We start from the raw sequence: 14583 nt of genomic DNA on the forward strand, positions 1-14583 counted from the left end.
GGTAGTTACTGTAGTTTCTGTTTTGCTCTGTCTTGGTGGTGCGATGATTCAGTGACCTCTGAACTACTGGGCGAGTCATTATTTCTTGGTTGGTTGGAGGGATTTAGTTTGCTCTGTTTGCTAGTTCGATTTTTATGGGCTGAGTTAGGCTTTGGATCATTGTACTCTGCTGATTTAATTCTCTTTCTCCTGATGTAATGTCTGCCCATTTAAACCTTATTAAATGCAATTTGCTTGGATTATTTTTTTAAAAAAAGAATTGGGTTGATGGTTGGTGAGAGAATGAAATGAAAGGAACAGTATGGGTGGATTTACGTGCATGTGAAAACTAGCCGTTTTACTATAAAATTATACAATATCAGGAATTTTATGTGGTATACTGAGTGATACTCCTACTAATTATATTATAACACATAAATAAAAATAAGGAAAAATTACTTTTTAATCTCTTAAATTTAACGTAATTAATACTTCTGTCCTTCTATTTTGGCGACCCAAAACTTAAATCCCTCACTTTATTTTCTGTCTAATAAATTCGTGGTCCTTCCGTCCAAAATAGCCGTTTAGGACACGTGAATTGACAAAATTAACCCTCACTAAACCTAAACCCAAATGCCTCTTCTTCTTCTTCTCATTCTTCTTCTTCTCCTTCTTCTTCTTACCCTTTTCTGCAACTTCTTCTTCTTCTTCTTCTTCTTCTTCTTCTTCTTCTTCTTCTTCTTCTTCTTCCTACCCTCCTTTCTGCAACTTCTTCTTCTTCTTCTTCTTCTTCCTATCCTTTTTGCAACTTTTTCTTTTTCTTCTTCTTCTTTCTTTTTCTTCTTCCTACCCTTTCTTCTTCTTCTTCTTCTTCTTCTTTTTCTTCTTCTTCTGCAACCGAAGGAAACATGAAAGATAAAAAAAAAAATAGAAATTTCACATTAGGATAAGGGTATTTCTGGAAAAAATTATCACCTCTCACTTTTGACTCTTTGACCAAACGGTTTAAATGGACGGAAGGACTACGAATTTGGATGGAAGAGAAAGTGAGGGACTTAAGTGTTGGGTCGCCAAAATAGAGGGATAAAAATGTTAATTACGTTAAATCTCAGGGACTAAGAAGTAATTTTTTCTAAAAATAATTTAGGAAATTGATAGTTATTTTTTATTTAATATATTTTAATAATAAAATAATAAAATTTTAATTTTATTGATTGAAAGTACTAGGTGATTTATGTCGTATAGTACTCGAGAGCATCTTATTAATACCAATATAAATAAATGAATTGAATTAGAGATAAAGAATTTATTTCAATTTCATATTTGGAATCAAGCATTTGGAAAAAATATATTGATTTTCAATTAATGAATGATGCACTACTTCTAGAAGAACAGTAAAATAGATTAAAAAAATATTAGATAAAAAAAATTCAAACCTTTACTGCAAGATTTGAAATATAAAATTAAACCTTTTTAATTTGTTATAATTATAGTCAAAATATAAAATTAAATTGAATTTATATAAGTTAACAATAAATTATAATATAGTCTTTAAAATTTTATATTGTTAATAAAATATATAATTCTATAATTTAAATTTTATATATTTTACATTTATTATATGTAATATTAAATATATTATAAATATTTATTATAAATAAATCTATATTATATAAAATATCACATATAAATAATATATATTAAAATATTTCATTAATACTTATACTCAATATTATAAATTATATGTATATTTTTAATATTTAAAAATTTTAATTTCTATTAATAATATTCTAAATAAAAAAAATATTATATATTTTAAATCGTAAATTTTTTTTATATTTTAAATTTTTATTAATAATCTATGATATTTTATAAAAGTAAAAATATGGAGTAATAATAAAATGTGTATTTAAGAGCTATTTTATTAGTCAAATAAAATTTTAGGAACTATATTATAATTTACTATTAACTTTTCTAAATTTAGTTTAATTTTTGTAGCTGTAATTATAGTAAATTGAAAATATTTGATTTATCATTCAAAATTTAAAGTGTTAATATAAATTTGAATTAGAGTAAAAGTTTAAAATTTTTTTATTTAATAATTTTTAAAAATATTATAAAAGTAATCATTATCTTTAATAAGCAACAATCGTAAATTTAAAAAAATAATTATTTTTTTTAATTTAAAATATAATAGAAAATATTTTAATAAATGAAAAGAGAATATAAAATTAAAATTCTATTGAGCTTTAATTATTTTTAGAAGGTCTATACATGTTATTATAAGAGAAAGGAGATAACTTAAAAAAATAATTTGAGAAATAAATATATATTTGCAGAAAAGAAAGAAAGAGAACATTTAAAAAGAAATATATTTGTTATAAAAATAAGGAAATCAGAAAGAGAGAATTATTTAGAAAGAAATTTATATTCTAGGCAAAAGATCAATTTAAACCTTAAACAAATACTAAAAGTATGTTTAAGCCCTTAAATAAATTTTTTTTTTTTGAATCAAACCCTTAAATAAATTTTAAATCTAATAAGATCCTCAAACTAATTAAATAAAATAATTTGATACTAAAATAATAGAATTTAGCGTTGTTAACATAAAATGACAGAGAGTGACCCATATCCTTCATTCCTCCTCGTCTTCCTCTTCCCCGTCTTCTCGGAGAAACTAAAAGAGGTGGGATGCTCTTTTCATGCATGAAAAAGTTATTTGGATCACTTTTCTCCACTCCTATCAATCCGTTGAAGTTGTCTTTAAAGTACTTATTCTCTCATGCAACGACTTTCATAAAAGTCAGTGTTTATCTACTTGTTCATCCCTAAATCACAATCTCTGTAATTTGCATGTGTCATTCTTAGTAAGAGCGTACACTATTTGATTTGAATAAAAAAATTAATTAAATTGATTTAAATTTAAAATATAATTTGATTTTAAAATAAAATCTATTCGATTCAATTTTTAATTTTAAAAATTTTAATTTGATGAATTTGATTTTAGAGGTGAAATATTTCTATTGAACCGAACCGGCCAAACTCCTCTTTAAACGATGCATTTTGATTTTGTAGTATTAGGTTAAAGTTATTTAAGTTAAACTTATTCTTTCTACGCCGACCACCAAAAATTTATTCTGCTCTTCTTTCTTCTCTCGACGCAACGACTAACGACTTCACTTACAGTTCAGAGTTCAGTCAATCCTCAGTCCTCTCATGGTCACGTTCATTCACAGTTCCAAATTTCTCTCTCATGAGTCACATCGGCGACCGTCGAGCCTTTGTCCCTTAGCGGCTCAGCCTCACTTGCTCTTAGTCCTTCCTCCATCCATAGTCACTTTTGTCTCGCCAGTCACCGTAGTTTGCCAGTCACTGCTCACTGTCACTCTGGCACTTCCTACCAGCTCTCTGCTTTACTCGGTCTCTCAATCTTCTAGGTCTCCTCAATCCTCAGTCCTCAGTCCACGACCAGTCCCTCTTTAGTCGATTGTCCCTTCAGTCCCTCTCCAGTCTCCACAGTCTTACATCCCTCTCCATTTTCTGGTGAGGATGAGATTGATTCTATTATTGAAATAATTGCTGGTGAGAATGAGATTGATTCTATTGTTAAAATAATTGCTGATTATGGTGTTTTTGCTTTAATTAAATTAATAATTATTGTTTGGAGTGTTTTTTCATTTTTAAATCCTCGTTCATTTGTTCGTACGAAGTGAGGTTACTGCCCACCGGGTTTTCGATGAAATGTTTTAGGTTATGCATAGGAATAGTATAGATGTGTAACTGTCGTTTGCTAGCTTTTGCTATTACTGCTTTGCACATTTAAAATTTGAGATGGAGCAAAAGCAAGAAGGAACTTCATAATTGTCTTAGCTTGTGGCCCCCGTTTGTTAATGTCTCTCTCCTAATGTCTGGTTGAATTCCTGGATTTGTTAATTAGCTTTCACTCTAACAAAGAGCACCATTCCAAGAAGCAGTACTCATACAATGAACCTTATGATTATAATCCCCTTATTTGTCAAACCTATTGATATAAACCTTTCATTTGTGGCCTATAGGGTTGTAAATGAGCCAAGTTATTCGTGAGCTACTCGAGACTCGACTCGATAAAAGCTCGACCGAGTTCGGCTCGTTTTTTAAATGAGCCAAGCTCGAGCTCAATTTTGAGGCTCGTCACTTAAACGAGCTGAGCTTGAGCTCCATAGTATTCGGCTCGTTAAGGCTCGCGAGCTGGCTCGTTTTTAGGCTCGCGAGCTGGCTCGTTTTTAGGCTCGCGAGCAGGCTCGTTTTTAGGCTCGCGAGCAGGCTCGTTGAGAAGGCTCGCGAGCAGGCTCGTTGAGAAGGCTCGCGAGCAGGCTCGTTGAGAAGGCTCGCGAGCAGCTCGTTGAGAAGGCTCGCGAGCAGCTCGTTGAGAAGGCTCGCGAGCAGCTCGTTGAGAAGGCTCGCGAGCAGGCTCGTTGAGAAGGCTCGCGAGCAGGAGGCTCGTGAGTAATATTGTTTAAATAAATTGGTGAACCAATTCGTTAAATAAATTTATGAACAAGTTCATATATTATTAAAAAAATAAAAATAACTATAAAGTTATAAAATTTAAACTATTATAAATACTTGAAAATTATAGTATTGAAAATTACAAATAATTAAGATTAATTATTATAATTAATATTCTTTAAAATTAAATTATAAAAATCTTTTGTATATAATTATTATAATAAGATTTCATAAAATTAATGTATAATCACAAATAATTAATATTAATTATTATAATAAGTATTTTTTAAAATTATAGTACTACATGATAAATTGAGTTGTAAAAATTATATACATTTTAAAATTAAAGTATAATTATAAAAAAAATTTTGTATATAATTAAGCATACAATATAAAAGATGAAAATAATTATCAAAGTATATTAATAATAATTAATTAAGGTTATATGGATGTTGAAGTTGAAATTCAAGTTAACTAATTGAACAAGTATGAAGATGATTATGAAGATAATTAAATTATATTAGCTTGTTTCAACTGTTGGAAGTTGGAATCAACTTTATTCTTTTGATATTAAATTTTGTGTGTAATCTAATTTTATTATGTTGTTGAATTTATACGTAATTTTTTTATGTACACTCTCTTTTTTATATTATTTAAATTAATGATGATTAAAAACTGATTAAAATGTAATTATTAATTCGAGTTCGAGCCTGAACTTGAGCTCAAACCAAACTTTTTAATTTTGAGCTCGGTCTCGAGCTTTTTTAACGAGTTTCTTAATCGAGCTTTCCGAGTTCGAGCTCGAGTTTTATTAATGAGCTTCTTAATCGAGCTTTTCGAGCTCGAGCTCGAATTAGGCTCGTTATTAAATCGAACGAGCCTTTCACGAGTCGAGCTCGAATCGAGCTCGATTATAATATTTAATTCTCGAGCCGAGCTCGAATCAAATATTAGAGCTCGAGTCGAGCTCGAGCTCGAGCTCGAGCTTCCAAACTTTTTTAATAAACGAGCTTGAGCTTTACAAAGCTCGGCTCGGCTCGGCTCGATTACACCACTGGCCTAAAAGGCTAAACTTCTTTGACCCAACAGAGTTCTTGTCCTTAACTCCAATAACAGACTGCAATTTTGTGGTCCATTTGTCCTTCCAAATGGGATGAAAATCTTGTATGCCTAGAGTTGTGGGTTTAGCCCAGTTTCTTATTTGGCTTAATAATAAATTGTCATTGGGATGGGGTCTGCTCCATTGTTATAGTATGTGGAGCGTCTTTTTTTTTTTTATGACTGTTCAGTAGCATAAGAATTATGTTGTTTCTTGCATTTAATTCACTGTTTAAGTGCTGAGAGAAGAAGGGGTAAGGCATACATGGGCAAGTGTAGGAGATGTCTAAAAGGATTGCATTATGCGTGGAAATTAAGAAGGGGGCAGGGGTGATGCTGGAAACTGATCATTCAGCAAAATTACCTGTATTTCTTTTTTCCTATTCTTTTTACAAGAGAAGTTGTTAGGCAGCGTCAAGGTTATGCACTTGAAGTCTGCACTTTTATGCTCACTGAACAAACAATTTTGAAGTTTTTGATCTCTGAATAATATTTATGTTCTTACTTATGATTTATAATTTTTTAATTTATATTTAATTAATTATTTATATATTTAATTTATATAGAATGATATTTATTTAAAGATGATAGAGGCACAACAAGGACTAGCAAAAAATGTACCTCCAATTGCTTCAAGTCAAATTGAAACTGGAGAAACTAAATCCAAAATAAAAAGGAAGAGCATGAAGCTAAGATCAACTGTTTGGCATCACTTCACCAAGTTTGTCGATAATACTGGCGCACAAAAAGGCAAGTGTAATTATTGTGATAAAGAATTTTTTTTCTGATCCAAAAAAGAATGGCACTATTTCACTTAGACATCATATGTTTGCATGCATAAAAAATCCTTATAGTATAACTACAAGACAATCTCAATTGTCTTTGCAACAGACAACTACTTATAGTATCTAAGAGGGAGGGGGGCCCCAATTAGGTTCATTAAGTACATGGCATTTTGATCAAATGGTTTCGAGACAGAAGCTAACTAAGATGATTATTATTGACGAGCTTCCATTTATATTTGTAGAAGGGGAAGGATTTAGAGAATAAGTTGAATATACACAACCTAGATTTCGAATACCATCCTGTTTGACAGTATCAAGGGATTGTTATGACTTGTATTTAGAGGAAAGGGGAAAAGTAAACAACTTTTTCAGAAGACTAGTCAAAGGGTTTGTATTACTACAAATATATGGACCTCATTGTAAAGAATCAATTATATATGTATAACTGCATATTATATTGATGATAATTGGACACTATAGAAGAAAATTATTTATTTTTGTCATATTACAAGCCATAAAGATGATGACATAGGCATGGCAATTGAAAGTTGCTTACTTAATTGGGGAATTAAGAGAGTATTTACAATAACTGTAGATAATGCTAGCTCAAATGATGTTGCAATTTTCTATTTGAAAAAGAAAATCAATGGTTGGGGGTTTAGCATTTTAAATTGTAAATATCTTCATATGAGATGCATTGCCCACATAATTAATTTAGTTGTTGTTGATAAAATGAAGGATAATCTTGCTCCAATTAAAAATGTTAGAGATATAGTTAGATATATTAGGCAATCTCCTGCAAGGTTGCAAAAGTTTAAGGCATATTGTGAGATGGAAGTGATTCAAAGTAAGAGTTCTTTATGTTTAGATTTGTGCACTAGATGGAATTCTACTTATCTGATGTTAAGTTCTGCAATGAAGTTTTAAAATGAATTAATTTGAGAGATATGCAACTCTATACTTTAAAATTGATCTTCAGATATGTGAAGGTAATGGTTTGCCAGATAGTCTGGAATGAGAATATATTGAAAAAATTATTGAATTTTTGGGATATTTTTATGAGCTTCTTTAAGAATTTCTGGATCTAGATATGTCACTTCTAATATATTCTTTAATAAAATTAGTTTTGTTAATTGTTTATTGCAAATATGAAAATAAAGTAATGACTTGGATTTATCATGAATGGGTGAGAAAATAAAGCTTAAATTTGATAAATATTGGGGGAATCCTAATAAAATGAATAAACTTATTTACATTGTAGTAGTAGTTGTCCCTCGATATAAATTAGAGTTTATGCATTTTGCTCTTTCAACTATGTATAGAAAAGAAAAAGGTTCAGAATTGGCAGAAAATGTTAAATTATTTGTATATGAATTGTTTGATGACTACAAGAGAATGTATCAAACTGAAAATGTGAATGAAAGCATTGAAAATATAAGTAAGAGCATTGAGGAAGGATAAAAAAAGAAACCAAAAATGAGATTGGGACATCAATTTTTGAAACATAAAGTAGAGATTGGTGAAACAAAGAGCAAGTCTGATTTAGATTCCTATCTGAATGATGATATTTTAGTGTTGGATAAGAAAGAAGAGTTTGACATATTAAAATGGTGGAAAATAAATGCTAATAGGTTTCTTATTTTATCACACATGGTCAAAGATATATTAGCAGTTCCCATATCCACAGTTGCTTCAAAAGTTTTTTAACTCCTAAAATAATGGAAGCCTTAATATGCACACAAGATTGGTTGCGAAAATTCCATCATTGCAAACCGATTGAAGAACAAATTGCAAAACTTAAAAGGCTTGAAGAGTGTATATATTAATCTTATTTAATTTGTATTTTTATGTTTTATTTGGAAGTATTATTCATAATTATAATTTGTTATTTTTTCTTAATTTTTCAGCATTAGCAAATGTGAAGATAAGCATTACAAATTAAAATACTGTAAATTTGGATAGTTGGAGGTAGTTATTTATATATATATATATCAATTAATCACTTTGTTCATTTAATTTAACTATTCTATTCTTTTTCATATTTTTATATAGCAATCAATTGGTATTTGAAGAATGGATGCTTAATTATTGGTGACATAATTATTGTTGATGGATATTTCAGAATTTCATACTTAATTATTTTGCCTTTTTGTGAGTTTTATGTTTATTAAATGGAGAAAATATAGATATTGTCGATATTTTGAATTATGTAAGAACTAAGGACTGTCATATTTGAATTGAGGACTGTTATTATATTTTGATTTCGTATTTTATTAATTTGAGGATTACATAGGAATTATCATATTTTGATGGAGTTTGGAGTACGAAAGTATATGAAGTATGAACTGTATGTAATATGGGGTGTGGATTATATGCTGAATAGGTTAAAAGTTATTGGATTTTTTTATTAATTGAGTATATTAGGTTCAAATCAAATGTTATTAGACCCAAATTACGGTAGAATTCAATGAAATTGGTGAAATCAAAGTCTAATTAAATATTTTCATAAAAATAAGTTAAAAAATCAATTTCGAATCGAATTGAATCAAATCAATTCGATTTGATTTGATTTGATTTCCTTACTTGTTCGATTCGATTCGGTCTTCATTCTCAGTATATTCAGTTAAATCGATTTTGGAGTTCAGTTCGGTATTGAACCGGACCGACAGATGCACGGTCCTAATTCTAGAAACATGGAAACACATGGTGTCATGTAGTTGTAAAGCTTTCTAATCCAATCCATGTGCTTCTCAATATTCTTCTTCCCATTTTGGCAGTTTGACATGTTCTGAACGTTGAACAAGTTTCCCTTTCTATGAGAAAATGGGATTCGTAACTCTGAAATTTTTCTCATCACTCTTCCATAAGGATTCCATATCATCAATGGACTTTCTTCCTCTAACAACTAGGGTCCCTCCAGTCTAATGGGTTCTTTTACAAGGTCTTATTTTGGCCTTGAATTGGTTATTGAATAGAGACTTCTATTGAAGCATAAATTTTGGAGGTGTACTGCTTGGGTAGCCAATAATGTATCGCACAGATCTGATCCAATTTGTTTCTATGCAATATTTTCTTGTCAAACCTAATTTTGGAAAGTTATTTTGGATTAAAAAAATAGAACATTGTAGGAAGTTGTTAAGGTTCTTTGAGCTCTGTTTCAAATTAATTTTATATAAAAAAAGTAGACGGCAATAAGGCAAATAGTTAGAATATAATAACCGTTTACTATGTTGTTAGTCATATGACACTATTGGCTAAATTGTTTAAATTTCTGTTATTTTAGTGCTAAATTGTTTTATTTAATTAATTTGAAAATTTGATTAGATCTTGATAAATCTTTTTCTCCTCCTCCTCCATGATAGATTTGGCTTTCTTCTGGGTCCATCCTTGTTGGGCTCCCTGATGGGTCTGTTGAATGGGTCTCTCCATGTTCTATTTGATGAAAGGACCTGCAAAATAAGGAAAAACGGTCAGGGGTACTCCGGGGATGCCCCGGCGGAGACCCTCCGATGTTCAAGTCAGGTTTCATGAATAAGAATAGTACATTTAGGCAAGAGTTGCAGAGAGGAAATAAAAATGGAGGCTAGGAAGGAGAAAGAAGAAGTGAATCTGAGAGGAAGCCCCTTCCTCTCTACCTGTGATGTATACCTGTCCCTCTGCCACAGTGCTAGCTGTCTCTGTTACCCAGCTCCGTATGTATGGATGTGTCAGGCACCAACTCCATGCGTAACGGCCATTTACTTTCCCCCAATACGCGTGTAAGCAAGTCTGCTGGATATGTGGGCCGGACATCCCTTCTCATTGAACCCGGGCTCATGGTGGGCCCGACCTCATAGCGGACCCAGTCTACCCCGCGTCTCCGGATCGGGGCTTGAGAGGCTGGATCGATCTTGCTTAAGGAGGGCTTGATGGGCTTTGGGCTGTTGTTCTCCTCTTGGGCCCGGCCTAGCTCAGGGCAAAAGAAACCCGGCGGTCATCAATTGCCCCTTTACCTCCTCGGCAGTTATTACATGAGTAGCGAGGGGGTAAATCCTTGAATTCTATATATGACCGCATGGCCCGAGAATAGCTCCTGTCAAAAGCGTTTTTTCCTTGCCTTTTTATTTCTTTGTCTTTCTATTTTGATGTTTGAATGCATGGCGATCTGGAGATGCATTTTTGATGATGAATGATATTTCACCTTGGCCTGTGCCTCATCATTATTTTCTACTCAGACTCTCTTCTAGCTTTGTCAATTTTACTTACTTGATGGACCAGGCCGGCTCTACGGGGACTTTGCTAGTCGAACTGACCCGGATTAAGAGCTCGGAGTCTGGTTAAGCTTCTGACTTGCGAGTTTTTCTTATTCCCATGAAGGCGTTTCTGTTTTTGACTTACGATCTCGTCATTGTTGCAAGCTCGGGTACATAATACCCAGAGAAATGTCTTATTTGTATGAGTGCCCCACTTTAGATGATTTTAAATCTTGTTCTTGTTACGAGCTCAGACGCCTTGTCTCTTTTGAGGCAACCTTCTGGCAGTCAGTGAGGTTTGAGCTATGTGCTCTACTGGGATAGAGAGCTCGCTCTTTTGTCGTTTCTCTCTTCTTGGGTTATTCTTGCTAAATGTTTGTTCATTGCAAACTAACCCGAGCTGTGAGCACGGTCCTTTGCCTTCATTTATCCTTTTATGTGTTCCTGCATTTGTGGGCCTTTTCATAGAGGGAGCTCGGTTCTCTGTTATTTCCTCCATACTTAGCTTTATTCTACCTGAGTGTTTCATGTCGAGAGTTTATCCGAGCTGGGAGCTCGGTTCTTTGCCCTTTGCTTAGGCTTTTATGCCTATAGCCTGTGACGCTTCTTGTATCGCGAGCTTGGGGGTTCGGAATTTTGCTTTTTTTACTTTGGTGCCCCGAGCTTTTTTGTGAAGTCGGACTTAATTTTGTTTTCTTGTCGAGCCTTATATGGGCTATGTTTCAGTCTGACTGCTTGTTTGTTCGGCTTTAACCTTTCTTTTATAGACGTATAGCCTTGCCGGTCCGGATATGAGGCCCCTCCAAGCTTCTGGGGAGGTCTGCTCGTGAATTGAAGAGGTCGGACTATCTGTTTTGGACTTGACCGTACTGCGGTTCGATTTTTTTGTATCCTAATGAGTCAGGGCTTTCTACTGCCCCATTCGGCCGTTCAAAATGGTTTATTTAGCTTTTTACGTTGCTCTGGTCTCCTTGATTCTTTATCTGAGCAGTTGGTTCTCGTGTATGTATCGGTTAGTTGGGTTTTTTGTCCCCGAGTGCTTTCTGGACTGTCTACCCTCGAGCGCAGTGTCAGCAGTTAATTCTCGAGGTCGGTGCCTCTTATGGCTGCTCCTGATTCTTTGTTTGGTGCTGTATTTTGGTATGCATTTTGCTTAGGATTCGCCTTGCCTTAATTCGGTCTGCCTATTGGGTTTACCAGTACCGAGCTTATTTATGCCTCAGTACCTTCTTGAGGTCAGCATGCACTTTGGCGCTTTTGGCTGTTGTGCGAGATCAAAGTCTCTTTACCTTGTGACTCGAGCTCCTTTAGGAGGTCGGAGTTTAGCTTTTCATTTATGGCCCCGTGCCTCAATATTTTATGTGAGGTCGGAACTATGTTCTTATAAGTCGTTTTTGCGTGTGGTCGTTGTAGACCGCTGTTTGCTGTGAGTATGTGATACTGGAAGACCTCTGAGGATCCTGGTCTTTGTTGCTCCGGGAGATCTTTGAGATCTTTGCCGGCCGTTATTTGCTCCAGGAGGTCTTTTGAGATCCTCGCCGGCCGTTTTTGCTCCGGGAGGTCTTTTTGAGATCCTCGCCGGCCGTTTTTGCTCCAGGAGATCTTACAGGATCCTGGCCGTTTTTGCTCCGGGAGGTCTTTTTGAGATCCTCGCCGGTCGTTTTTGCTCCGGGAGATCTGACAAGATCCTGGCCGTTTTTGCTTCGGGAGGTCTTTTTGAGATCCTCGCCGGCCGTTTTTTCTCTGGGAGGTCTTTTTGAGATCCTCGCCGGCCATTTTTGCTCCAGGAGATCTGACGAGATCCTGGCCGTTTTTGCTCCGGGAAGATCTTGTTGATCCCGCCGGCCGTTTTTGCTCCTTTTTGAGGTCTTGTGCAAGATTCAGGCTCATTGGCCTTACTGTCGCTTCATCATCTCAGCTGGTTTTGTGCCTAACTGAGGTCTTGGACAAGATTCAGGCTCATTGGCCTTACTGTCGCTTCGTCATCTCAGCTGGTTTTGTGCCTAACTGAGGTCTTGGACAAGATTCAGGCTCATTGGCCTTACTGTCGCTTCGTCATCTCAGCTGGTTTTGTGCCTAACTGAGGTCTTGGACAAGATTCAGGCTCATTGGCCTTACTGTCGCTTCGTCATCTCAGCTGGTTTTGTGCCTAACTGACGTCTTGGACAATATTCAGGCTCATTGGCCTTACTGTCGCTTTGTCATCTCAGCTGGTTTTGTGGTGCCGGGGGCCTTTTGGGAGCCCGGCCACCTACCTCACTGAGGTCTTGTGCAAGGTTCAGAATTCTTTCTGCAAAATAAGAGCTTGCACAGGGCGTATATAACGAGGATGCTCGTTGTTAATTTAATAGTATTCATCAATAAATAATATGTCGCACATGTCACTTTAACTTTACATTTCAGTTTTCAATTTATAAAATATTATGCTTGAACATGTAAAATATTGTGAAAAGTGTAAGTATTATTTACACTTTATAATTCTGTAATCAATAATAACTGCAAAACAATAAATGTATAGTTGTGTAAAAGACTCTTGATTTGGAGGTTTGTCTGGTGGTGATGATGATTAATAATTAATTGCTTGCAGTAGTTGTGGATCATGCATAAGCTGATTTTAATAAATCATTTATGATGGCATTATTGTAATATCTGTAAAGAATTTGGGTACTTACCTCCCAGTAATTAAGAGCCACGTCGACCACTTTTGCGTGAGTTGTGTTGACGCGTCACTTTATTCCAATCCCATCATACTCAATCTTAAAAAATTGATAATTTTGGTATTTGGCCGACCTGCTGTAGTCCGAGCTCCTCTCCTATCCACGGGAAAAAACCTCTGAGATCGCTTCCAGGGCGAATCTAGCAGGACCCACACATTTCGCCAAAGCCAACGGAATTTGGCTCCTCAAAACATCAAGCTCCTTTTTCTTGGCAATTGCGAACTTCCAGAACTCTCTTGAGTGCATTTTCAAGCAAAAGGGATCTCAACAGCTGTAACAGCCCATCACCGTCATCCACCTCGCCATCAGGATGATCGAAGTTCTCGAGGAACCATGACCGTGGGGTTAGAGCGTGATTGATGTCTGATCCGTTCTTCGGAATTGTTCATGGCTGTCGAGGATTGTTCTCGGTTGGGATTTCCTAGCTGGGGTGGTCCCACGATTGTTTGACAGATATTATCACCATTGATGTTGGTGGTCAACTCTTTCAGACCACAAAACAAACCTTAGCTCTTGCGGGACCCAAATCGCTCTTCTCCAAATTTTCGCAGTCAACTCACGTGAGTCTTGGTCCTCTGTTCATCGACAGAGATCCGGAGTTGTTCTCTATCCTTCTCTCTCTCTTGAGAGCTAGGAATCTTCCTCCAAAGGCTAAAGCTTTTGATCTTGGAGATTTGATCGTAGAGTCCAAATTTTATAATGTCGAGCCTCTTTTAGTTAACTCTCTATCCAATCCTTTTTCGTTTGATGCTTTCAACCTCGAGAGGTCGTTAACTTTGCCCCTCAACGGCCGTGACTTCCCTTCTTCCATGGCCACGACGTCGTTTGGGACCCTGCACATAGCTCATGGCAGCAAAATAACTTCTTTCGATTGGGCTTTGCAAAGGAAGTCGACCATCCTTACCCAGTTCACGGCGATCGATTCTCTCCTGGCGATTTCGCCAACTCTTGTAGCCGCGGGAGTCACCGATTTCTCAGGGATGCAAATTTAGAAACATGGTTGGAAATAAATAGAGCGGCGGCGACAGCGGTAACCCCAGTGCGGTGCTTGTGAAGCCAATCCCTCTTAAGAATCCCGGCCGTAGGACTCGAGGGTGGGTCGAGAGGTGGAAGAGAGTTCTTATCAGCGGAGGACAGAAGGAGAGAGATCTCAGTGATGTCAGGCAAGACGAGGGTGTTGCTTGGGGGGCTGCTCAGAGAAGAGATGGGTGGTGATGAGGGAGTGGTGCTTCGGATATCAAATTCGAAGGACTCGTGCCATGGAGCGCTGGTGACGCCGGTCAT

General features: G+C 35.3%; 1 protein-coding gene across 1 annotated transcript; it reads left to right on the plus strand.

The window, feature by feature from the left end:
- The first annotated feature begins 6884 nt into the window (after window positions 1-6884).
- On the plus strand, window positions 6885-14291 carry LOC110621479 (BTB/POZ domain-containing protein At5g41330-like). Its single transcript, XM_021765761.1, has 2 exons — window positions 6885-7197; window positions 13753-14291. The coding sequence occupies exons 1-2, from the start codon at window positions 6885-6887 to the stop codon at window positions 14289-14291; spliced, it is 852 nt and encodes a 283-aa protein (XP_021621453.1).
- Window positions 14292-14583: the final 292 nt, after the last annotated feature.

The sequence above is a fragment of the Manihot esculenta genome, chromosome 8, assembly GCF_001659605.2.
Source record: "Manihot esculenta cultivar AM560-2 chromosome 8, M.esculenta_v8, whole genome shotgun sequence".
NCBI lineage: Eukaryota > Viridiplantae > Streptophyta > Magnoliopsida > Malpighiales > Euphorbiaceae > Manihot > Manihot esculenta.

Bases quoted from the DNA above. Each gene is read 5' to 3' on its own strand.
- LOC110621479 (XM_021765761.1), top strand. From the start codon at position 6,885: ATGGCAATTGAAAGTTGCTTACTTAATTGGGGAATTAAGAGAGTATTT. The intron at 7,198-13,752 runs GTAAGAGTTCTT...ATTGTTTGACAG, and splicing joins TGAGATGGAAGTGATTCAAA to ATATTATCACCATTGATGTT.